The sequence below is a fragment of the Poromitra crassiceps genome, assembly GCF_964638095.1.
Source record: "Poromitra crassiceps genome assembly, chromosome: 6".
NCBI classification, from domain to species: domain Eukaryota; kingdom Metazoa; phylum Chordata; class Actinopteri; order Beryciformes; family Melamphaidae; genus Poromitra; species Poromitra crassiceps.
This window is the reverse complement of record NC_139627.1, coordinates 50,735,380-50,760,106: the sequence shown is the minus strand read 5'-3', so window position 1 is coordinate 50,760,106 and position 24,727 is coordinate 50,735,380. Positions and strand designations below refer to the sequence as shown.

Here is a 24,727-nt window from a genome sequence, read left to right as displayed (position 1 = left end):
GGCTGGGCTAGCAGCTAAATTCTAACTTTGCTGAATGGATAGAACGGTGGAATTTACCCCACCCTGACCCCGCCCCCAGGCTAACCCAGCATCTATTGTGGGCGTTCCTAGAGCCTGTATGGGCGTTCCCAGACATGCGGACTGTCTCTATTATGCTTTCATATATATATATATATATATATATATATATATATATATATATATATATATTATATATATATGTATATGTATATGTATACATATATATATATATATATATATATATATATATATATATATATATATATATATATATATGTATACATATATACACATATACGTATATATATATGTATTTAACCTTTATTTATACAGAGGGAGTCTCATTGAGAGCAATGCTCTCTTTTTCAGGAGCGCCCTGTTCACATTGACATACACATTCACACCTGGAAGCTGACCAGTACAACCACAGTCTTATCTGCTGGCCACAGAGCGGTTGGGGTTAAGGGCCTTGCTCAAGGGCACCTCAGTGGTGGTAATGAGGGAGGGGCAAGCGCTGCCTTTCCACTTTCCCCAGCCAGATTTATCCTGCCGCTCCCGACGACCTTCCAGTCACAAGCTCGCTTCTCTAATCCTTGGGCCACCACTGCTGCATATCTATCTGTCTCATATCACGAACAATACTGAAATAATATCTATATATTGTCCAGATGTACTATAGCAGTGAACGATGGAGTCGGTATAAATAATCCACGTGTCTGCGAGTAAACAACTATTTAAAATCAAATCCCGACATGGCATTTACATGTAATTACAGTACACTTCCTGTATTAAGAGCCTATCCCTGCTGTATCAGCATTGGACTTCAGTTGGAGCATGGTAGTGCATCCACACCTGTACAGTACACACATACCAAATTCTGGATTTAGAATAAAAGGCGGGGCCGAAAACCAACAGAGACACTGCGGAGCGCCTCATCATTCAGAAACCACGCCCAAAACAAAAACTCCCCCCCTCAATCCTGGCGTTCTCCTGTCACGTGTTGCACACAAAGATTATATACGGAACATGAACACTCCAACTTACTTCCTTGCTTCCCAGCTAGATCAAAAATGTTCTTCTCGCCAATTCTCAATGGCTTCCTTGTTTTGCTCGGGAGTACAAAAAAACTTTAATTTGCGATTTTTTACACGTGTTGTCTGCGTAGCCCCAACACACAACAGCTTTTAGCTATGTTTAATTCAAGGAAAATGACGCTGGTGTTTGGAAGTGAATGGAGAGCTTTCCCCCCGTGATGGGCGTGGCCTATTTCATGCAGTGTCTCTATCATTGACCGTGCGCCGCCCAGGCCCAGAGTGAGAGGCATGATATGTGTCAGTGCACGCATGTGTGCCAAGGTGAGCGGCTCACCCTGCGCCGGCCGGGGGACATCAGCGGCACGTTATCCGCCGCGTCTCTGGTGGCAATACAAATGACCATGGGGGGGGGGGATGCAACTCATTCCCAGCGCTTCAGCAGGCCCGTGTACTAACGTTTTATTTTCAACGTGTCATATTCTGGGGGGAAATGACAGGAAAAAGTGATGTTATTTTAACTGTAAATGGTGTAACAGCTCGTATGGGATTTTTTTTTTTTTCAAATCTATTTATTTTCCACGCTGCAATAGCAGGATTCAGAGAAGACTTCTGCTTTTTGATGACCTGCAAAATCTGTTGAAAATGGAGATGAAGCAGTGGCACTACATTCAAATATGCCGTATGAGACCTGGATTGTTGCAGTACACGAATTTGGGTGTGTGAAGCAGATGGTGTTATATATATATATATATATATATATATATATATATCAGGATTTTTCAGTAGTATATAGTTATGTCTAATGCCTACCATGCACTAGATTTGTTAAATTGCTTTTATTTTGTTATTTCCCATGAACATGGTAATTAAAAAAAGTAATTTTATTTTGAAAAGACAGTAGGGCATAGGTAATGGACGCAACTTGACGGGTGCAGTACAGTAACGTCAACACAGAACAAGGAGGAGTGGTGCACGTGCATTGGTGGTGTCCTGTTTTGGTGCTGGAGAAAGCCCAGCTATTGGTCGTTGGCAATGTTCACGTCATTGAACGACACCATTTCCATGAGCCAATAAGGCTAAAGACTCCTGATGATATTAAACACGTTTGATTTTGTCGGAAGGTCAAGACGAGAAGGAGACTGATTTCAGACAGCGCGGACTGAGTTTGATCACCACCTTACACCAAACGATTGAGATGACGGGAGCGCGCCACGACCACAACTTCCGACATTGGAAATGCGTCTGCGACAGTGAAATCGCTTGCAAAGTCTTTTGGTGACATGTCAGCGTAACCAGCATGAGTCATCTTATAACAGTAATTGGACGGGAGTAGGTATACGCACTTCATCATCAAGGAAACACGCTTGACCAAATATATGACTCTTCCTCGGCAGATATTATGTCACATTCCATTATTGCGCCTCTGTAGGCCATTATCTGGTCAACCTTGCTACAGGCATTTAACCTCTTAATTATATAGCTTGTTAAGCAACCATGCACCTTGGGGGATCCAGTTGACATTGAATTACACAAATGCATCCTGAAGTAGAAGGCAGTTAATGACATATAGAGGATTTCGGATTTGTATAAAAAAGAAAGACACTATCGCTAGGGAAGAAAATATGCAAAAAGCCCCAAAGGCTACGGGGTAAGAGAAGTCCCCATGGGAGCGACAAACCATATTGCAAAGCAAACAAGCTTGGTAAGAGCACAGCTAAACAAATACATAACACTGTACATCATTTTGCAATTATTAGCAAAACAGCGCTACATTTCATTAAGACACGTTTGAACCACTGACCTAAATGATATGGACAGAGCCACCCACTATTTTTTGGACTCGCGTTTTGCCGGAAACTGTTGTCTCGGGGTCCTTGCGCAGCTCACGTGAGATGGGGGTTTCCCAGAGCCGCAGCTCCGCCTGCTATTGGTCCGTGATCGGCAAGCTGTGCGATCACTGGACAGGCGACCTGTCAATCACCCCATTTTCTATCGTCTCTATGTTACTCCAAACAGGCGAGTTATATAAAAAAATTAGCCCCCCCTAACAGTTGTTATGAAATGGTGACATTAGCTATTGAGACCAAAATCGTGTTTTTCGGACCAGGCTGTAAAGATGCTTCATCACTGTTGCAAAGTGGGGCATTTTAACATGGGGGTGAATGGGAACCACGAACACTTCCGGGCCCAGCCTCAAGTGGCCATTCGAGTAACTACAGCTTTCAGGATTACTTCCGCGTCTTCCTAGGAAAACCCAAGAGCTTGCTACCCACAGTGTTGTTTTATGGCTGTGTATTTTTTGATGCATGTGAAAATGCCTGAAACAAAATGTTAAAGATGAAACGTCTCAAAGACCACTTTACCCTGGGTTTAAGCAGGAAAGGTTTCTCAAAACAACACCCGGTTTCATATTCACCTGCCTGCTTCTCTCTGCTAATAATCCAGATAAATTGGTGTCAAAGTGAATGAAGAGAATTGACAGTTCATGCAGCTGACTAGTAATTGGGTGAAGTTGACTGGTCATTTATTTATTCGACGTAAACAACATTGACACGTTAAGGCTCAGTGGATTTAAACAGCAGCATTGACACGTTAAGGCTCAGTGGATTTACAGAGGCATTACTGTGTAGTATTGACCGTTTACTGCAGTGACTGGTGATTTGGACAGACGTGTATTTCTCCTGTACTTCCACCCCCTCTCCCACCGTGCTCCCGTTTGCTCATTTCCCCTGTCAATCTCAATTCAATTCAATTCAACTTTATTTAAAGTGTAAAATCACTATGAGACATGGTCTCGAAACACTTTACAATCAAGGCATCACACAGCAGAAAATACAAATACAAACAATACTATATACATTATATGGGCTAGGACATACAGTGGTAGACGGATCAATAAGCGTGTTTTACCGCAACGCGGCGTTACTTCTGTTTGCCGTTAGTATGTGGTATCAAAGTGGGACACTAGGGGGCGGCAGCGCACAACTACCTACAGTACAGTATATGCAGCGCACAGCGCACACACACACTGACACAGCACAGCGGTGATCAGAGAGAGACAGACAGAGAGAGAAATGTTATGAGCCAGTAGGCTCATGTATTTATTTATTTTGTTATTTATTTTGTTTATAATACTCATTCGAGAGAGATAAAATGCAGGACCTTATCACGTCATAAGATTTAATCGAATCACATGCACGCGCGCGCGCACACACACACTTGCTCAGCATATTCCTGACGTGCTGAGGGCATGGAGGGAAAATTAAGTAAGGGTTAATGCACGACGAGGTGTACATTATCACTTTTTAAGGGACGACGCGGAGGCGTGAACCGTCCGAGGCGAAGCCGAGGATGGTTTGCCTCCGCGAAGTGCCGGGCCGAAAGCCAAACAGCACCGCAACGACTTCATAAAATTTAATCAACCCCCCCCTCCTAATAATAGCCATATAAGACAAATAAAAATGTTACTATAATAAACATAGGAATAAAACAAACAAGGTGTTTCCGTACAAGAACACTTTTTATTTGCAAAAACACAACCCTATCGAACTTCAGTCAGGCCTAATCGCCTGTAGTATTTCTCTCAGTCGGGATGCTCTCAAGGATGCTCACAGATGACACCTGGTGGTCAACGGTGCAACTACACCTCGATTAGTTTTAATGCCGCCGTGCGTCATTACACAGCTTGCGGTAAGGCACGCTTATTGATCCGTCTACCACTGTAGGGGTGATTCATGGTGCAAGAAGTAGAAAACGAATAAAAAAGTCATGGTACAAAAAATTAAAATAACTACAGAAGGCACAGTGCATAGTGTCAAGAAGTGCCATATGTTTCGGAGAATAAATGGGTTTTTAATCTGGTCTTAGAAACATCAATGGAGCCTGCATCCCTAACTGATTGGGGAAGTTGGTTCCAGAGATGGGGAGCACGGTAGGAAAATGCTCTACTACCTACTGTTTTTTTATTAATTTTCGGGACGGTGAGGTAGTTACCTACCTGTGAGCGGAGGGTGCGGGTGGGAGTGTAGGGGATGAGTAGTTCCGATAAATAAAGCGGTGTGAGCCCATGCAAGGATTTATATGCTAATAAAAGCACTTTAAAATCTGCTCTGGCCTGGATTGGGAGCCAGTGGAGGGCGATTAAAACCGGAGTTACATGATCAAACTTCCGAGTTTTTGCAAGTAGTCTGGCCGCCGCCTTTTGTACGAGCTGTAGATTTTTAATGGCCTGAGTTGGCAGGCCAGAAAACAGTACATTACAGTAATCGAGTCGTGATGTGACAAAGGCATGAATTAAAATTTCGGCGTCTGGTGAAGTTAAAAGGGGGCGGATCTTAGCGATGTTGCGTAGGTGAAAAAATGGCGTTTTGGTTATTGTTCTAATGTGGGCGTTAAAAGAAAGTGCTGGGTCAAAGGTCACGCCAAGGTTTTTCAGGGTTGAAGTCAGGGTGATGGTGCAGCTGTCAATGGTCAGGCTAAGGTCAGCGAGGAGTGGGAGTTTGGTTTTTGGGCCGATGATGAGGAGCTCGGTTTTATTGGCATTGAGGTGTAGGAAATTGTGAGACATCCAGTCAGTAACAGCAGCTAAGCAGGAGTTGAGGTTTGTGAGTTTGGAGCGATCGTTGGGTGTGATGGGAATGTAGATTTGTGTGTCGTCGGCACAACAGTGAAAATCGATGTTGAAACGGCGGAAGATGTCACCTAGGGGCAGTAGGTAGACACCGAAGAATAGTGGACCCAGGACGGATCCCTGTGGTACACCAAACAGTACGGGGGAGAATGATGATATGACGTTTTTGTATGAAACACAGTGCGTTCTGTCAGACAGATAGGATTTGATCCAGGCGAGTGCCGTTCCACGGATGCCCACATAGTGGCGTAGGCGGTCTAGCAGGATGTTGTGGTCAATAGTGTCGAAGGCGGCACTTAGGTCTAGCAGGATGAGGAGTGAGGAGGACTTATTATCAGATGCCATGAGAAGGTCGTTGGTGACTTTAGTAAGTGCAGTCTCGGTGCTGTGAAGTGATCTGAAACCGGATTGAAAAGGATCGAGGAGGCTATTGTTTGTGAGATGATCGATTAATTGGGTTGAGACTATTTTCTCGAGGGCTTTCGAGAGGAATGGGAGGTTAGAGATGGGTCTGAAGTTGTTTAAGATTTCGGGGTCCAGGTTTGGTTTTTTGAGTAATGGTCTGATAACGGCTGTTTTGAAAGAAGTGGGCACGGCGCCGGATAGCAGAGACTTATTAAAGATGGTGAGTATGGTAGTGCCTAATGTTGGGAAAAGTAGTTTAATTAGTTTTGCAGGGAGAGGGTCGAATAAGCAGGTTGTGGGTTTGGATGACATTATTATTTTGGAGAGAGCGTCGAGGGAGATGGTATGGTCTCATCTAAGGCTCTCAGAGGAGGGCTGAGCGGGGGGTTTGTAACCTTATTGGATAGGGAGATTCTTATTTCGTCTCTAATACCTATGATTTTGTTGTTGAAGAAGTGGAGGAAGTCATTGGCTGTAAATGGAGAGTTTGTGGTGGGAGGGGGTTGGCGGGTGAGTTTTGTGATGGTGTCAAATAAAAATTTCGGGTTATCTTTATTGTTATTGATGAGGTTGGATAAATAAAGGGTTCGGGCAGCAGAGAGCATACGCTTATATTTGGTAAGGCTCTCAAATCTCCTGTGTGTCCTTTTTTTACAGTTAGAGAGAGAGCGAGAGAGAGAGTCCTTTTTTACAGTTAGAGAGAGAGAGTCCTTTTTGTACAGTTAGAGAGAGAGAGCGAGAGAGAGTCCTTTTTTACAGTTAGAGAGAGAGAGAGAGAGTCCTTTTTTTACAGTTAGAGAGAGAGAGAGTCCTTTTTTTACAGTTAGAGAGAGAGAGAGAGAGTCCTTTTTTACAGTTAGAGAGAGAGCGAGAGAGAGAGAGTCCTTTTTTACAGTTAGAGAGAGAGTCTTTTTTTACAGTTAGAGAGAGAGAGAGTCCTTCTTTTACAGTTAGAGAGAGAGAGTAATTTTTTACAGTTGGAGAGAGAGAGAGATAGTCCTTTTTTTACAGTTAGAGAGAGAGAGAGAGAGAGAGAGTCATTTTTTTACAGTTAGAGAGAGTCCTTTTTTACAGTTAGAGAGAGAGAGTCCTTTTTTACAGTTAGAGAGAGAGAGTCATTTTTTTTACAGTTAGAGAGAGAGAGTCCTTTTTTTACAGTTAGAGAGAGAGAGAGAGTCCTTTTTTACAGTTAGTGAGAGAGAGTCCTTTTTTTACAGTTAGAGAGAGAGTCCTTTTTTTACAGTTAGAGAGAGAGAGTCCTTTTTTACAGAGAGAGAGAGAGAGTCCTTTTTTTACAGTTAGAGAGAGAGAGAGAGAGAGAGAGAGTCCTTTTTTTACAGTTAGAGAGAGAGAGAGAGAGAGAGAGAGTCCTTTTTTTACAGTTAGAGAGAGAGAGAGAGTCCTTTTTTTACAGTTAGAGAGAGAGAGAGAGAGAGTCCTTTTCTTTACAGTTAGAGAGAGAGAGAGAGACAGAGAGAGCACTGAGTGAGTGAGAGCAACAGAGAGAGGTGAGTGAGTAAGTGAGTGAGTGAGTGTGAGTGATGCCCAGGCAGCAAGCTTGGGCTTGGACAAATGGAGCCTATGCAGAAGTGATAAAAACGAGTTCTTTGAAGGGCCACTTGAGGCTGACTCCAAAGGAGAGTCGTCCCCCCGTTCACCCTCATGTTAAGATGCCCCACTTTTGGGCTGTAGCTAATTTCACCTTTCACCTTTGAGTAAAATAGATAGACGATAGAAAAGACTATGTTTGGGGCGTGATTGACAGGTTCGCCTGTCCAGTAACCACGCAGCTCGCCGATCACGGACCAATTAGCAGGAGGCAGTACAGCTCTGTGGGAAAACAAGATGGCAGCGACCAAAACACCAAACGCAAGGCTTCAAAATGCGAGTCCACAAACCCATGGGGTGAGTCCACCCCTCGCGAACGGAGCATCAGCAGCACTAAAACATAACAAAATAGAAAGGAATCTTTAAAAAAAACTGAGAGGCGGGGCAGAGAAACAGAGGCACAGCAAATAAGCAAATGTCTCAGCCCATGAAGCTGAGACAAAATGATAGACTTTTTCCACTAAGGATGGGGAATGAGACCCAGTATCAATAAGGACCCGCTTCCAAATGACTCAAAACCCAAAAATCAATAAGGTCTGACGCCAAGCTTATCGATACTGCTATCGAGACCAGCGGGTCCTATAATGTAATGTTACTGTACATCACGAGAGACGAGTCGTGTCATTGACATCAAATCACTGGTGCACAAACATACATTGGGATTGTCTAGTAAAGTTTTTCAATAGAATAGAATTGCTAAAGTAAAAAGAATTGAATTGCCTCATGCTACAGGCATGCTGTAGGCAAACATTCTGTTCAGAAATCAAAACAGTCACAGCCTCACAGTTAAGCAACGCCAGTTCTGTCTTTCCACCAAATAACAGAAACGTATCGATAGTGGTCTCAAAAATGGTGTCAATATCAATAAACAACAAGCCTGTTTGGTTAAATGTCCCCGTAAAAATAAATGACATGACTTCCTCATTGACTGGTTATGCATTTCACTGGTTGTGTAAAGATCATCGTTAACTGAACCAACTGGTGCGTCATTTTGGCTAAAGTGGGACAAAGTGAACTGATGTGACACGTGTCCCTCGCCAGATTGTCACTGCGGGCTGATGATGTTCAGCCTGCGAGGGCAGCGTCTGTGTGACAGTACTGATGGAGAGTGACACTCAGAGGGCAGCATCTGTGTGACAGTACTGATGGAGAGTGACACTCAGAGGGCAGCGTCTGTGTGACAGTACTGATGGAGAGTGACACTCAGAGGGCAGCGTCTGTGTGACAGTACTGATGGAGAGTGACACTCAGAGGGCAGCGTCTGTGTGACAGTACTGATGGAGAGTGACACTCAGAGGGCAGCGTCTGTGTGACAGTACTGATGGAGAGTGACACTCAGAGGGCAGCGTCTGTGTGACAGTACTGATGGAGAGTGACACTCAGAGAAGGGAGCATGGTGCAGCCGCAGCTGAATGTGACTTTGAAGGTGCCACTCACACAAAGATCCATCCAACCACAACCCTATTTCCACATAATGATGTCATAATGTGGGGGCCATATTCTACTTTTACAATTGTGATGTCACTAGTGATGCCACTCGAGCAATCATGTCATTGGTGATGATGTCATCAGTGATGTCACTCGATCCGTTGTGATGTCATCATCGGTGATGTCAGTAACGATGTCATCAGTGATGTCACTCGAGCTGGTGATGTCATAGACATTGTGACATCATCCGTGATGTCATAAATCCTTCCCCGCTGAGGTTATCAATTTGACGACTCTCGCTTTCTGCTTTCGAGCCCTCTCGTCGCCATCATGAAGGTTGAGTTGTGCAGTTTCAGTGGGTATAAAATATACCCCGGTCATGGCTGCCGATATGCCAGGAGAGACGGAAAGGTGTTCCAGTTCTTGAATGCCAAGTGTGAGTCTGCCTTCCTGGCCAAGAGGAACCCAAGACAGATCAATTGGACTGTCCTGTACAGGCGCAAGCACAAGAAGGGCCAGTCTGAAGAGGTGACAAAGAAGCGTACCCGCCGGGCAGTGAAGTTCCAGAGGTCCATTACTGGGGCCTCCTTGGCCCAGATCATGGCCAAGAGGAACCAGAAGCCTGAGGTCCGCAAGGCCCAGCGGGAGCAGGCTATCAGGGCTGCCAAGGAGGCCAAGAAGGCAAAGCAGGCAAGCAGGAAGCCATCTGCCCCCAGTGCAAAGAAGGCTCCTGCAGCAAAACCCAAGATCACCAAGCCCATGAAGGTCAACACACTCCGTGTTGGCAGAAAACGCTAAAGCCGTTTGTGTTCTTGGACGGCTCTTGATCATAGCCCAGCCAATAAAGCCTCAACATGTGGCAACAACACAGTGCAAACTTTGGAGGCAATTGGGGCAGCGCGCCTTGCAACTCCAGACAAACAGACACACAGACATGCCATCAAGTATATGGTATGAGTTTGGTGCAATACAGTGGATTACAGGAGGAACAAAGCCCCACCTTCCCCCATCACCCTGGGTGACTCCCCAGTCAACACTGTGGAGTCCTTCCGCTTCCTGGGAACCATCATCATCCAGGACCTAAAATGGGAGCTGAAGATCAGAGCTCTCACCAAGAAGGCACAGCAGAGGATGTATCCGCTGTATCAGCGCATTATCCGCTGTGCTGAGAAGGCGATCGGATGCAACCTGCCATTGTTATGCCCAGCCTAGGGGAAACCAGACACAAGATAAAAAAAGTGACTCCCCCCTTTCCCCTCTCCCAAGGATGACCAGGCCATGATGGATGCAGTCCAACAACAGAGTTGTTTTTAACGTAGCTTTTACATGACGACGTCGGAGTGAGCACAACCCAAAACAACAAACAAAATCTATTTAAGAAATAATCTTACCTACAAACAAAAGCAACTCCAAAAAGAAACAACAGGTATCTTACCTGACTTAACTACTGTAATACAAAACACAGGAGAAGAGAAAAGAACTAAGGAAAACGGGGCTTCACACCCCTACATAGCTGCCATGAGGACTGCAATATTTTAGCTGAAAAAGATAAAATAGCTACACCTTTACAGGTACAACGACTGGCGGCTGAGCTAACAAAGGAACTACAATAGCTCCAGATGTGGCACAGCTTCCTTTTTAACTCATTCATGGCCAAAGACGTCTTTGACGTGTTATCAGGAATAGCCCAGAGGGCCAATTTGACGTGTTTTTGTTTTTATTAGTGCAGCGCGTAGTTCAAAGACTTCCCCAGCCTGTGACATGTTATCAGGTCCTTAGCCTCAAAGAAAAGCCGACAACACGCGATCAAACACATACCGCAGCTGTTGTTTTGAAATGAGCAGGAGGAAAAACAGAAAACAGAGAAACGCGCTTCCTTGTAGAGAGGAGAAACGCCATTGAAACGCCCCTCGGCGCGCTGCACTGGTCGCCTTGCTGCAGGGCGAACCTGGATTGAGTTGTTCGCGGTAGTCAAACCCGTGACGAACATGATCGATCCGGTTCCAGCGCCTGGTCCCAAAGCCAAGCCGGACCCGTTCCTGTGTCGCAGCATTCGTCCCAGCCCGAACGAGAGGAGGAAAACGATGCAGAGGCAGAGGAGGCTAGACGCTGATCTCAGACCAGTTTGGTGTTCCCCTCCTATGCTAATTTGCGGGGGAAGGAGGTGCGATCCAGCAGCAGCTGTGGACAGAACTCTCTGTGTGTGTGTGTGTCTGTGTGTCTGTGTGTCTGTCTGTCTGTCTGTCTGTCTGTGTGTGTCTGTCTGCACACTCCCTCACACTGAGTAAACTGTATTGTTGAATGTAAAAAAAGCACTTCATGTATATATATATATATATATATATATATATATTTTTTGTCATTTGTGTCATAACGAATAATATTTACATGTCTGATGTCAATACAGTTCAAAATAAAAGAATTGAGAGCGAGTTCTGCCTGAGATTGTGTCTTTTACAAAAATGGCCTTTTCTGCTGTTTCTCTTCTCAGAGAGAGCTTTTTGGTGAAAACAGGGTGTATATAAATGGCTATAAGTAGAGTACAGAACATGCTAAAAGCTCACTTTTTTTTCCTGGTGAACCCAGAGACGTACATCTTCATTTTGAGGTATTGCAAATCACTTTGGTGCTAATAGATAATTTACTGTGGGTCTTGAAAGATGACCAACAATTATGAAAATCTTTGGCCTGTGCTAAATATTGGCAGTCCTAAACTGGCCATGAATGAGTTAAAGCCGGCCCCATCACTCTGCCATCCAATCACCAGCACACAAGGGGTGGAGAGCTCCACGCCAGGCAGGGAGGTCAGAACACAACACCACAGGATACAAATACACAGATGATGATCCTCTGGGTCCTAGCAGCCATCCCCTTCAGGACCTGCACACCACCAGGACAATGAAGCGGTCTCCTAAAATCATGGCCAACCCCTCCCACCCCGCAGACACAAAAACTCTTTGAAATGCTCCCCCTCGGCAAGACACAGGCCTGTCAAGAACAAAACCTCTCGTCACAAGAACAGCTTCTTCCCAACTGCCATCGGCCACATCAACAAGGACTCTACTAAGGACTCTACCAACACACAGTTGAATCCCCCCACTGACCTGAGCCCCCCCCCCAATTATACATCACGTTACAGTAACAAGCAGCTGGACTACACTTGTTACATTAACTTTTAATGTATGATGATGAATGTATGATTCAAGTATTACAGCTGCTCCTCCTATCCGTTCTACTCCATTAGTGTTATTTTTCTGAAAGCCTCGAGTTCACCACTTGTGACGTGTCTTGTGACGTTTTCGCTCAAATGGAGGACGCCATGGATGTGGATGGAAGGTTAATATTTGTAATGTTTGCTGTATAGACCAAATCAGTTTATATTTACTTCCGGTTACCCCTGCGGTCCACACATCATAATGGTGGTGAACGGCACAAACTGACGTGTTTAAGACAAAAACAAACAAAGAAGACAAAAATGGTTTGTTCGTGTTGTGTTGTTGTTTAATATCATTCATAACAACACTTTCACTAACGTTAGTGGAGACCAGACTAGCTAATTTACCTGTTGGACCAGACCAGACCAGAGTAGACTTGAAGCTAAATTAAATTAACGTGGCGTCAGTAGCTCTGTAACGAGTCTGCAAAAAAACAGCGAGTTTGACAGTTGTAAACAAACGTTATTAGCTAGCTAACACTACATAAAACAAACACAGAAGAAAGGCTAGATACGTCGGACAAGCATGTTTACCAACCGTTTGAACATTTAAATTGAAAGTAGTCGGCCGAAAACAACGAGAGGGTTTGACAGCATTTATTTGACAACACGCACATTTAAACCTGCCGCCTTCCCCAAGTGGTACGCGGAAGTAATGTTGTTTACATGGTGACGTCACGGTGATTTGGTCTATAGAGCTTTTCATGGTGATTTTACGTGCGAGGAACATGTCGATATTCCCAACGGTCTCATCTTTTTTCCTCTGCCATTATGCCTTTGCATTTCCTGTAGTAGACGATGGATTCATGTTGTTGCAACTGGACAGATCCGTGTATCAATGTGTGAAAGAAACGATAAATGGATTGACGCATAGACGGAATGGCTGTACTATTTGTACTCTAAATTGGAATATTAGTCAATGCAATTGATTTGATGATGCACGGCACAGTAAAATCACCCGTCCAAACGACACATAATTGTTGGCTATAGTCGTGATCCTCAATGCCGTCTACAAGATGAGATGGTGAGGCGTTTCCACGGAACAACGGTCCGTGGAAACGCAGCTCCATTGCCGGAGAAAAGGAGATATACCTCTGATGAATCGCCGCACTCTTACTGTAGCAGCGGATTTCATCTTTAATGAGCCATTCAATCGGACTAACCATACTGCTAATGTTTCAACTGACCATTTTCATTCAAACATCCATCACTTTCGACTGGCACTCATCTCACTGGGGTATCATTAAGGAGAGCCATGAACTGAAGAGGCAGCGTCAATAACTTTAATTATCTCCTATTGTACACTCTGTGTTCCTTATCCAGGCCTTATCCAGCGTATTTCAACGTTCAGCATTTAGCACGACTGAAGGCTTCTGCTGAGTACAAGTGGTCATTTTCAGTACTGCTTCGCTCCCCCTCGTCTCGTCTCAGCTGCAGCGAGTGCAACCCCACCATCAGCTCGGTGTTTGTGAGGAAGAGCTGCATGTGACCCACAGCTCCAAGTGAGTTGTGCAGCGCCCACGGCGCAAAGCCCACACACACGTGTTGAATATATCTATAAAGCCTGTACGTTTTTATATGTCCCATAGGCTTTTCAATGCTGGGGCGATAGGCGTTACTGCATGTTGCTGCTGGGGAAATAAAGCTCTTGATTGAGGGGAACAAGACATTTCATATCGTTTGGTAAATTTGGTATTTTGATTACAATTAATCTGTCATTTGATTGATTGTTAAGGTTACCGATGATCGATTCAGAAACGTTGCAACCCTACACAATAATAGAGTAGCAGAGGAATGAGTCCGGAAGACCTGGATGTTAGCAATTCCGGCCCTTACGTATAAAAAGTCAATTGGATTTTTGTATGGGGATTTTGGTTGACTGACCCCCTGTGACTATCGTGATATTGATTTCAACCGTATTGCCCAGCCCCAGTATACTAGCATGTTTGTTCTGCTCTCTCTCCTCCCCATGCCCTCCCCTGCTCTCTCCCTTCTCTCGCTCTCCTCTCTCCCCCTCCCTCCCTCTCTCTCTCTCTCTTTCTCTAATATAATGTTTATTGATAGTGCATAGCTAGGCTTAGCTAGACATATTCTCTCTAAAGCCCTCTGAGACATGCTTGTGAATTAGGGCTATACACATAAACTTGACTTGACTTGGTTAAATGCTTGAAATAAGGTCTGTGGTCGACAAAAGTTTATGAAACAGCGAAGTTTGTGTTCAGCGAGATCATCTTTAAAAAAAAGCGTTTACGCTTCGAAAATCAGTTGTGAAAAGTGTAGTGATTTTCGAAGCATAATGCCTTTTTTTAAACGTGATTTTCAGACCACGTACACACCTTATTTCGTGCTTTTAACCGAAATTCCCATACAGAATCCCATTGACTTTTACACGTAAGAAGAACCAGGAAGTGCAGGGGGCTTCTGGGTAAGCCTACAAAAATGCGCCATCCCTGCGGTACTCTATACCTATTCATATCACCTCTAACATATGGGGGGGGGAGGGGAGGAACGACTTGAAAAGACAGAACCTTCAGAGCCTCTGTCTCAGGACCAAAACAATCTCATTTCTGCTTCAAAATCCCAGCGATCAATCTTGCCTCTCGCCCGTCTATCTGCTATCTTCTCCCATTTGTCTGGGGTCTATTTTGGCCTCATCCATCCACAAAGCCACCCCATAAACCTGACTTTCCTGACGGCCTCATAGCACAACATTGATGCTCTCTCTGCGACTAGCCTGGGGTCAGCTCAGGGAATGAGATGGCGATAGCGGAGAAACGTCACCCCGGGATGAAATATTGATGGGTAGCAAGGCCTCGCCTCTTTCCGCCCCCCCGGGGGGCGAGGAGCGAGAGGCACACAGTCGATGGGCAGCGAGGAGGAATTCCCAGACAGACACACAAATCCGCTGGAAAGGAGACAGACGGGCGGCAAAGCGGGAGCGCCGAAATCCCGCCCATCCATCCCGTCGGTGGCATGGTTATCTTCTCCCTCCTTCTAAGCAGGAAAACCATCATAAGATTCAGTGTGCTTCACTCGCTGAGGTTTATTTCCAGCCAAGGCCTCGCAGGCCTAACATATATGCGCCCCTTCTAGCAAATAAGAAATCAATACAATGAAAATTGTATTGAGAGGGAAAATACATCCACATTTGCATAACTAGATGCAAGGTAAAGCTCGGGTGAAACACGCCAGCCCCTTTCAGCCATTAATAGACCCTTTTGGCCATGGCCATTTTGTGTCCAAAAGGCAGGGTAAACACAGGTGCAAGCAAAACACTAATGAGGGTTTCCAACTTCCATGATTGGAATTTGGAAACCCTCATTAGTGTTTTGCTTGCACCTGTGTTTACCCTGCCTTTTTGACACAAAATGGCCCCTGTGAAAAGGGTCTATTGCATGAGCCTGCTGTCTTTTGCGAGGCTCATTGACAAAGTGGGAGAGACGGCGGAGGGAGATGTCACCTCTCTGCTGTTGAACAATGGCAGCCCCTTTGCTCTCTCTCTTCAGAGCAGACGGTGAACTCACCAAGAACATTCATGTCAAGCAAGCATTGTATCAACAATATGCTCTGTACTGTTGTTGTTTTTTAGCATTCAGTAGAACAGCAAAGCTAACGAAGAGGCGGTAGAGCCTTGTGAAAGCTACGGCGCAACTGTCACTGAAAATGAGTCAAAGCCTACGTGATGATGCCTCTGAAGGCAACAACCTCTGGTGCCAAATACATCCGGCATTTCTCTGTAAATTTCACACATCAACATGTCTGTCCTATGCCGCTACTATGATGAGGGAGTTTACAGCCAATCGCTGGAGAGGAAAGCTCAAGATGCCAGCCAATGACAGAGCAGCGGTAGTTGGGTAGATTACTCACCATTGATCCACTTGGCCTCCGGGTCATGGATCATAAACTCAGGTTTGAACAGATCCTCCACAGTTAGTTTGGTGTCACGTCCAGCTTGGTTGTCAGCTGCAAAGACAAAACACGAATTGTTACCGGAGCAGTGTGAATGATTCACAAATGGCTTTTCTAAAGATGGGGTTTGTACAGTAGTACAGATGCAGAAATGGTCAATAGACGTCTAGGCCATCCAAGAAGGATCAAACAGAAACTTAACTAACTTAACTTAATATAGGCTACTTCTCATATCATAACTTAAACCACATCAACCTCCAAATAAACCGTATAGATATCATTTTTTATCATTTTTCTCTAAAGCAATGCCCCTTGTAACAAACTTTGGTATGGCAGCCGGCTGGCGTCCGGCTGGGAGCACCGACTGAAGACTGTAGAGCAGTGATACTCAACTTGCGGCCCGCGGGCCGCATCTCGCGATGGAATTGCAAAGAAAAAAAAAAAAATCATGTCATTCTGGCCAATACTACACTTCTGTTATAGCATTTCAGTCTGGAATATGGAATATCTTTCAATAATCTATGATTTAGCTGCTGAATTGTCAAATACTGCCGTCTGCTCGCTACCCAGGCACTTATGTATGTACTTAACCTAACTAACCATCCGGTGTGCACAACATTGTCAGACTAAACTCCGGCTGACACCCCAAAAACCTACAATCCGCTACAGAAAAATGTATATTGTTTGTTTATTAACTGGCCCCTGGCCTCCTATCATTTCACGAAAGTGGCCCCCGGGCAAAGCAAGTTGAGTATCCCTGCTGTAGAGCCTATGGTTCGAAAAACTCTCCTGTTTACCGGTAAGTATTCAAGACGACACCCAACTTAGTGTGATAGCATCACTGTAACACCAACTTTAGCAAACAAGTCTATATAAAATTGAGTCAGCCAACCTTTTGCATTAGCTAACCTTGAAATCCGCTCTCACCGCCGGCAATGATCGAGGCTTTTTCCTTGAGTTGTAAACATCAAAAAGACACAAAGTTGCCTTTTAAAAAGTAGGCCTATGGCCCCGGGCACAGACTGCACCCTGTGCTGGCTTACTGCACAATGCTTCTGTATGTCAGATGCTTTTTACACACAATTCTCTTTCAAAATGCAGCTAAGTGAGCAGTGGGGGCTGTGGGAGGTAGCAGGTAGAATAGTTTGCACTGCATTTCTGGAATAGAAATAGTCCAAGGGCCCTATCGTCGTCAAACGCCATCTGCTTTTTGCCCTGTTTGGCCTGTTTGCGCGCCGTGACGGCATGTCTATATGCTATCGTCGGACGAGCGCGTGCTAAACCAGACATGGCTGCGCTAAAAACTCACGTTTTCCATCATCCCTATGTGCGCAACTCTTTGCTCTAAGACCTCTGAGAAGCAGGTTTTAGCGCAAAAATACCCCGCTGCGCTTGAGCGCACCATTATTATCCTCGCTGCACAGCACAGTGCAGGGAAAATCCTTTGATACGTCACTACGCACGGATGTCCCATTAAAATACAAACGCCAGGACATCAAATTCTGCTGCTAAAATTGCGGAACACGCAGATTATTCAGTGAGGAAATCAACTATTATTGACTGAAAAACTTCACATTTAAAGAGCCACAAAGATGCTGATATTGTTTCTCTACCCCCTCTCTGTCTCTCTATCTCTCTCCGAAACCTCATGCACGCGTGTGCGCACACACACACACACACACACACAAAGATTTTTGTTAAGCGAGCGTGTCCAGAACCGGGCAAAAAAAAAAATTTGGGGGGGGGGGGGGGGTCTTCATAGATATGCTCCTCTTCCAGCAGTTAGTGGAGAAATGGGGTGGGACCCTTGTGTGGTCAGATGGAAAGCCAACATGGTGAACCTCTGGAACAGACTGCTGGACCTACCATCCAATAGGGTTGCTAGTCAGATTTTCTTCTGGGACTTGTCTGTTGAAGGGGAGTGGGTCTCAGAAATGTCAGACCTGTTTCAGGAGTGTGGTTTTGGAGAATATTACTCTCAAAGAATGTGTATAAATGTAGAGCTGTTTAAATCTCAGATGCGTGCTAACTGGTTACAGTCTTGGACTGAAGAAATTTGGCAGAAGCCAAAATTAAGAACTTATTTAAAAATGAATTTAAATGTGAAAAATGTTTAATTTACCTAAAAGCAAGAGGTCCTTATGTGCTCAGTTACGATGTGGTATCCTGCCTTTACATATTGAAACAGGCAGATACAGAGGAGGTGGAGGAGGATAGGATTTGTGAATATTGTGAGTTGAAGGAAGTGGAAAATGAATTTCATTTTATTTTGTACTGCCCATTGTATCATGACTTACGAGAGATACTATTTAAAAAAGTTCACTCCCCTGAGCTAAACTTGTTAGATTTTGAAGGAGCCATACTTGAATTTCTTTTTGACAACATCTTTGCTTTTTCCGAATATATTTCACATGCGTGGGATAGGAGGAAAAAGATGACATATGATAGATAATTCATATATTTTACTTACTACATATTGTAGTTAAATCTGTGTTTTGCTGTCCATTCCCTGAATGTATTGTTTATGCACCGGAATCGATATGGTAATAACTGTATGTTGATGTGTCTGTGGGATGGGTCATGTAATTTGTCATAAATAAAACTTTCATTCTTTCATTCATTCATTCATTCACTCACACAGACACACACACACACATGCACAACATACTGCATCGCCCAGATTAATTAATCACCGATGCTATAATTAATAGCCTACTATAATATTAGTCTATACTTATTTTCCCCTTTTGTTTTGAGTAGCCTACATCCATCTGTCAGCTCTCATCTCCCTCTCTCTCCAAACCCTCCCCCCCTCTCGGCTATGTCACTCACTCGACCTCGCTCTCGGTCATAAAGAAAATAAATAAATTCTACTGAAACGAATGATCCAACCAGACCTGTCGGGTTTTCTGTGCAAAAATAAACACGAACAAATACATAGAGGGGCTAATGGGAAATGGATTGAGAAAACTTGGACATTGTAGCCTACTTGCAATATCATTGTCAATCAAATGTCCCTGTTTCCCCGCAAACACGTTTCTATTTTCCAGTCAACCAAAGAACCTGAATTGCATCAATTAACAGCTGCAAATCACAGATGATTTTAACAGGTATCTGATGCGATGGTGTTGTTGTGAGATGTCCAAATTACACATGGAGAGATTTACAGCATGCATCACGCAAACTGTATTAAAGGGAATGCGAGACGGGAATCTGATTGGTTTGATTGATGTAATGCCCAGGCATTGCCAGGCCACGCCTGTGAATAATGCAGGTGGTTAAGACCGCCCAAATCCCGTTTGCGCCGCGCGCAAGTGGCATTTTGCGGGGCACGGAGAATAGCAGATGACTCGGCACGCCTCCAATTTGCGGTGCGCCCGGTGTTAAACAGACGTACGCACTAAATTACTGCTTTTGCCCCAACTTGTTTATAGTCTGTTTCTCTACTAGGACTTGCATGTGAATCAGGGTGACTGGTGCTGGATAATGTAGGTGCATCAGACAGGGTTTTTATTTGTGCTTCAATGGCTTATTTGATTACTGCAAAGGTTGACTTTAACTTCCCTGTAGGACGATTTCAAACCGGCATGGTTTTCACTTTTGGAACAGTTCAGTTGGTTTCTGTTTTGCCAGAACAGTTCAGTTGGTTCTGTTGTGCCAGAACAGTTCAGTTGGTTCTGTTGTGCCAGAACAGTTCAGTTGGTTCTGTTGTGCCAGAACAGTTCAGTTGGTTCTGTTGTGCCAGAACAGTTGGACCTACACTATTCATTATGAATTTTCCCCTCTCACTGTGTTAACTTAAGTCCAATGCATGCTTCATTTCTTGTCACTTTTGAAACCGTCTCTCGAAAGCTATGACGGCTTTGGCGACAGAAAAAAAGAGTGTCTCTTGACACTTTCCTTTGGTTCACGTAGCTGGAGAATGTTGTTATGTCGCGGACCCCGTCATATTTCAGTTGTGCAATGTAGTCACTAAAGTATCTAGTGACATGTGACCGCCAGCCTGCCTGGGCCAACTGCTACTTCCCCCGTCTGGGAAAAGCAACAGGGCTCAGTGCAGGTGGCGTGGAGGAGCAGAGTGATTCTAGGCTGTCTGTCAGAACCAAGGCAGACAGAGATAGATAGATAGATACAAGGTTATTTTTTTTTGTTTTTAGGGGCAAGATGTTTTCACAGAGATTTGGATTCAAGGGAAGGCGGAAATGTTACACCAGGCAAACAAACAGCGGGGCGGGGGGGGGCACCGGGTTCCTCCTCGGAGTGGAGCCGAGGGGAGAGACACTGTAGCTGGGAGGAGGAGGGGGGCGGGAGGGGCCGGTGGCGGTTACCATGGAGACGACTGAAACCTTTCACCGAAGCATAAATTACAAACATCGTGCAACTATTGTTGTCAAGCGCATAAATCAGCCTTAAGTCTCCATATTTAAATATTTTCTTTTGCACTATAAAGGCTTTTTGAGATTGTGTTATAAGGGTAGACATAATAAGCCCCGGCTTCAGTCTACACCTTTTGGTCCCGTTTGATATATATGAAAATTCTTGTATTGATTATTGATTTCTGGAATAATATGACCAAATAAACTAATCAATTCAATTCTATTCAATATCACAATATATGTAAGAATAAATGCACTAAAGTTGTATTTTCTTGTATTTTGATATACAAGCACATAGTGTAGTGGTTGATTCATGCCATTAACCCATTGATACCTGATGCAGCATTTGTGTGTGTATCCCTTTAAGACCGCAAACCGTCTTAAAGGCATACACACACAAATGAGGGATATACATGCAAATGCTGCATCAGGTATCAATGGGTTAATGCGTCACTGATTGTTTTGAAGACCATAGGAACAAGCTGGGACACATCCCTTTTCCACAGCAGTGTTAGGGGTAACTCATTACAAAAGTAATATATAACATGTACTTTTAGCAGTAACTCAGTAATATAACTTATTACCTACAGTATATGATTTCAGTAATATGGTACCAGTTACTCTGTCAAGTAACACAAGTTACAAGATACAATCATTTCCTAATCAGATTGTGTGTGTTTATGCAAATAACCACTATAGATGACAATAACAAAGGAAAAGGATAACATTAAGAATTTTGGATGGTTTACACTGACTTCAAGACGGTTGAAAATATTTTTCGGGATGGTTCCGGGCCAGCGATGTCATTCTGCTACTGCAGTTATTTTGGTGAAAGTAATGCAAAAGTAGTGTAATAAGTAATGAGCTACTCTACGCAGACAGTAATATTGTAAAGTAACTTATTACTTTCAATTGAAAGTAACTAGTAATATCTAGTATATTACATTTTGAAAGTAACTTGTCCAACACTGTTCCACAGGCACCACGGTTGCTTCCTGATGGATGAAATGTATTAATTTTCAAGAAGCCATAATTTGGGACAGCTGCAGATTATCCACACACACAAATTATTAGGGATGCACCGATCGATCGGCACGTGACCGGAAATGGCCGATTTTCACGTGATCGGCCTCGATCGGTGATCTGTTCCGGTCACTCTAAATAGCCGATTCTGTGAGCCGATTTTCACATGACGTGCGCGCACCCCAAAGCACCGAGACAGGCACCCAGCCACCACACCACACACGCCAGCATACCTTCCTCGTTGTGGATTTTTTTCACCGTCAGTGAAGTAGACAAAGCTCGCAGTTTGTCACACATGCAAGTCGAAAATAAGCCGTGGAGACAGAGATGCGGCCGAGTCCCGCTCGGCTGGAGTCCAGTCAGAGCGGCTCGCTTCACCTCACTGGCCCCTCTCTCTCTGCTCTCTCTCCCCGGGAAGCGGTGCTCCAGCAACCCGCCACCGCGCACAGCCGGCTTGGCGAGGTGAACGCGAGCATTGTGTCCAGTATGATAACCATTCCCCGACCTGCTTTTCCATTCCACATCAGCGCTGCTGCCTCAGCCTGTCAAGTCATGTTGTAACGTGACGTGGATACAGGAGAGACTATTTGTTTCGTAATGCAAATAGAACGACATGAGAACGACGGACATAATAATAAAAATGCATCGGACTCACAAGTGTGCAACGTTTTCTGTGCGTGACGATATTTTTTCGGATGGCAGATAAAAATACGCATACCAAACTTCGGACTGTGTGTAAACTCCGCCTGATATTCAGACTGAAGATCGTTACTGTAACTCATAAACTCATTTCCCCTCTACTCAAGAGGACTGGTCTGGAGCCAGTCTATAAACTCCTTGTCCATGGATCATTTTGATGTTCTGTTGCACCTGTTTTCTTTTGGAAAAGTAAATGCATGATAGCTGTGGGATATAGGCTATTGGATTTAATTTAATTTTTGTATTCATTGTATTTGCACAAAAAAGCTCTGTCCAGTAGCCTAACCTGGAACACTTTTATTTTGAGTGTTTGAGTGAGAAGGTCCTACTTCATGCAAATTATAAGAATTGTTTATTTGTTTATTTGGATCCCCATTAGATGTAAGAATTGTTCTATGAATCTTAATTTTTAAACAAAGTTACAAAAACGTTTGTGTAAGCTGTCAATTGTTGTTTTTAGAAAAAAAAATCGGAATCGGCAAAAATCGGTATCGGCAAGTCAGACTATTCAAAAATCGGAAATCGGAATCGGCCAAGAAAATGGCAATCGGTGCATCCCTACAAATTATTGAACTTTTGAACAGTCCCTCCAAGCCTCAACATCCAGTTTCACCTGGAAAGACAACGCGTTGCGTAATTTCGGAAGAAAGATGCCACTGAAATGTCGTTTGCTTGTGACTTTAAGATAGAGGTTTTAAAGTAGACTGCCTCCCAATGAAGTAGAAGCAATTGCATGTCTGTAATGGATAAAATAACATACAATAAAACAAACTGGGAGATTGCAATGAGGCTGCCACGTGCGAGCATTGCTCAAACGAAATCTTATCGGAAGATTTGGACACACACACACACACACACACACACACACACGCTCACATGCATGGGGGACACTCATTTTTCTTACAATGGCAATTCATATGTTCATTAACATGATCATTAGTGGGCTAGAAGATCCTTCAGCTGTTCAAATATTGCCCCTGGAAATGTTTCATTTTTAATTATGAAATGTTATGCCATTAGCAGAAAGAGAACGCATTAAGCCAATTGTAAGCTCCTTCTGAATAGGACAGCTGCTGATTGTGAGCAGGAGAGGAGGGCCAAATCATTTTGAATGTCAGCCATGTTGGCTTTCCTTGACAACTCCACACAGAATATTTGTTTATGAAGGCAATGAAAGTCTAACCAAGCGCAGAAAACGCCAGGGAAGAGTGTGGATGCGTGGGCCTGTTCTACTGTACATCACAGCTACTCGTTTTCTCCTCACATTGTGAAGGCAATGTGGGAGGGGCATGAAGTGGGGGCCAATGTGGGACGGGCATGATGTGGGGGGCCAATGTGGGAGGGGCATGAAGTGGGGGGCCAATGTGGGAGGGGCATGATGGGGGGGGGGGGCAATGTGGGAGGGGCATGAAGTGGGGGGCCAATGTGGGAGGGGCATGACGTGGGGGGGCCAATGTGGGAGGGGCATGAAGTGGGGGGCCAATGTGGGGGGCTGGCCCCCTTGCTCGGATCACACCCATTCTCAAACTTGTTTATCGTGTTCGCAAAATCTGTCCACAGACAGACAGACAGACAGACAGACAGACACCTGACACTCAAAACGGCTTCTGTGGTAGTTCCCGCTACAATACAATAGGTGTCTCCAGGACCACATTTTGCCATGATGACACACAAAAGACTGATCAGGTGAAAACAATCGCAGCCACACGCTGCCACACGCTGCCACACGCTGCCACGGCTGCCACACGCTGCCACACGCTGCCACACGCTGCCACACGCTGCCACGGCTGGTAAGAAATAGTGTCAAAACAACAGAAAAACAGTGATTACCGTAGCTCAATACATTTACAATGGCGTAATATACTGTGTGTAGAGACGAAAACAGTCGTGTGTAGACCAAAGGAGAACACAGAGGTTGCCGTGGGTTACCTGGCGTGAGGAGGATGACCGACATGGTGATCAGGGAGCAGACCCCTAGGATGACCAGCAGAGCGATGGCAATCCCCTTCCAGTTCCTCTGAGGAGGACTCCCCCCACCCAGGTCCTAGAGAGAGAGAGAGAGAGAGAGAGAGAGAGGAAGAGAGAGAGAGAGAGGAAGAGAGAGAGAGAGAGAGAGAGAGAGAGGAAGAGAGAGAGAGAGAGAGAGGGAGAGAGAGAGAGAGGGAGAGAGAGAGAGAGAGAGAGGAAGAGAGAGAGAGAGAGAGAGAGAGAGAGAGAGGGAGAGAGAGAGAGGAGAGAGAGAGAGAGAGAGAGAGAGAGAGAGAGAGGAAGAGAGAGAGAGAGAGAGAGAGGAAGAGAGAGAGAGAGAGAGAGAGAGAGAGAGAGAGGGAGAGAGAGAGAGAGAGAGAGAGAGAGAGAGAGAGAGAGGAAGAGCTATTAC

The 24,727-nt window shown here is 44.6% G+C and overlaps 1 protein-coding gene and 1 pseudogene across 2 annotated transcripts in view; one reads left to right on the top strand and one right to left on the bottom strand.

Moving 5' to 3' along the window:
* Positions 1-24,727, bottom strand: part of dpp10 (dipeptidyl peptidase like 10) — a gene marked incomplete at both ends in the record, with an annotated part of 182,966 nt that overhangs the window by 122,334 nt on the left and 35,905 nt on the right. The window contains 2 exons of the mRNA XM_083639342.1: positions 16,208-16,303; positions 24,277-24,391. Coding sequence (XP_083495468.1) covers positions 16,208-16,303; positions 24,277-24,391 — 211 coding nt within the window. The remainder of the gene's footprint in view (positions 1-16,207; positions 16,304-24,276; positions 24,392-24,727) is intronic.
* LOC310778880 (large ribosomal subunit protein eL24 pseudogene) lies at positions 9,446-9,924 on the top strand (annotated as a pseudogene). Its single transcript has one exon. The product of its transcript is annotated as a large ribosomal subunit protein eL24 pseudogene (transcript).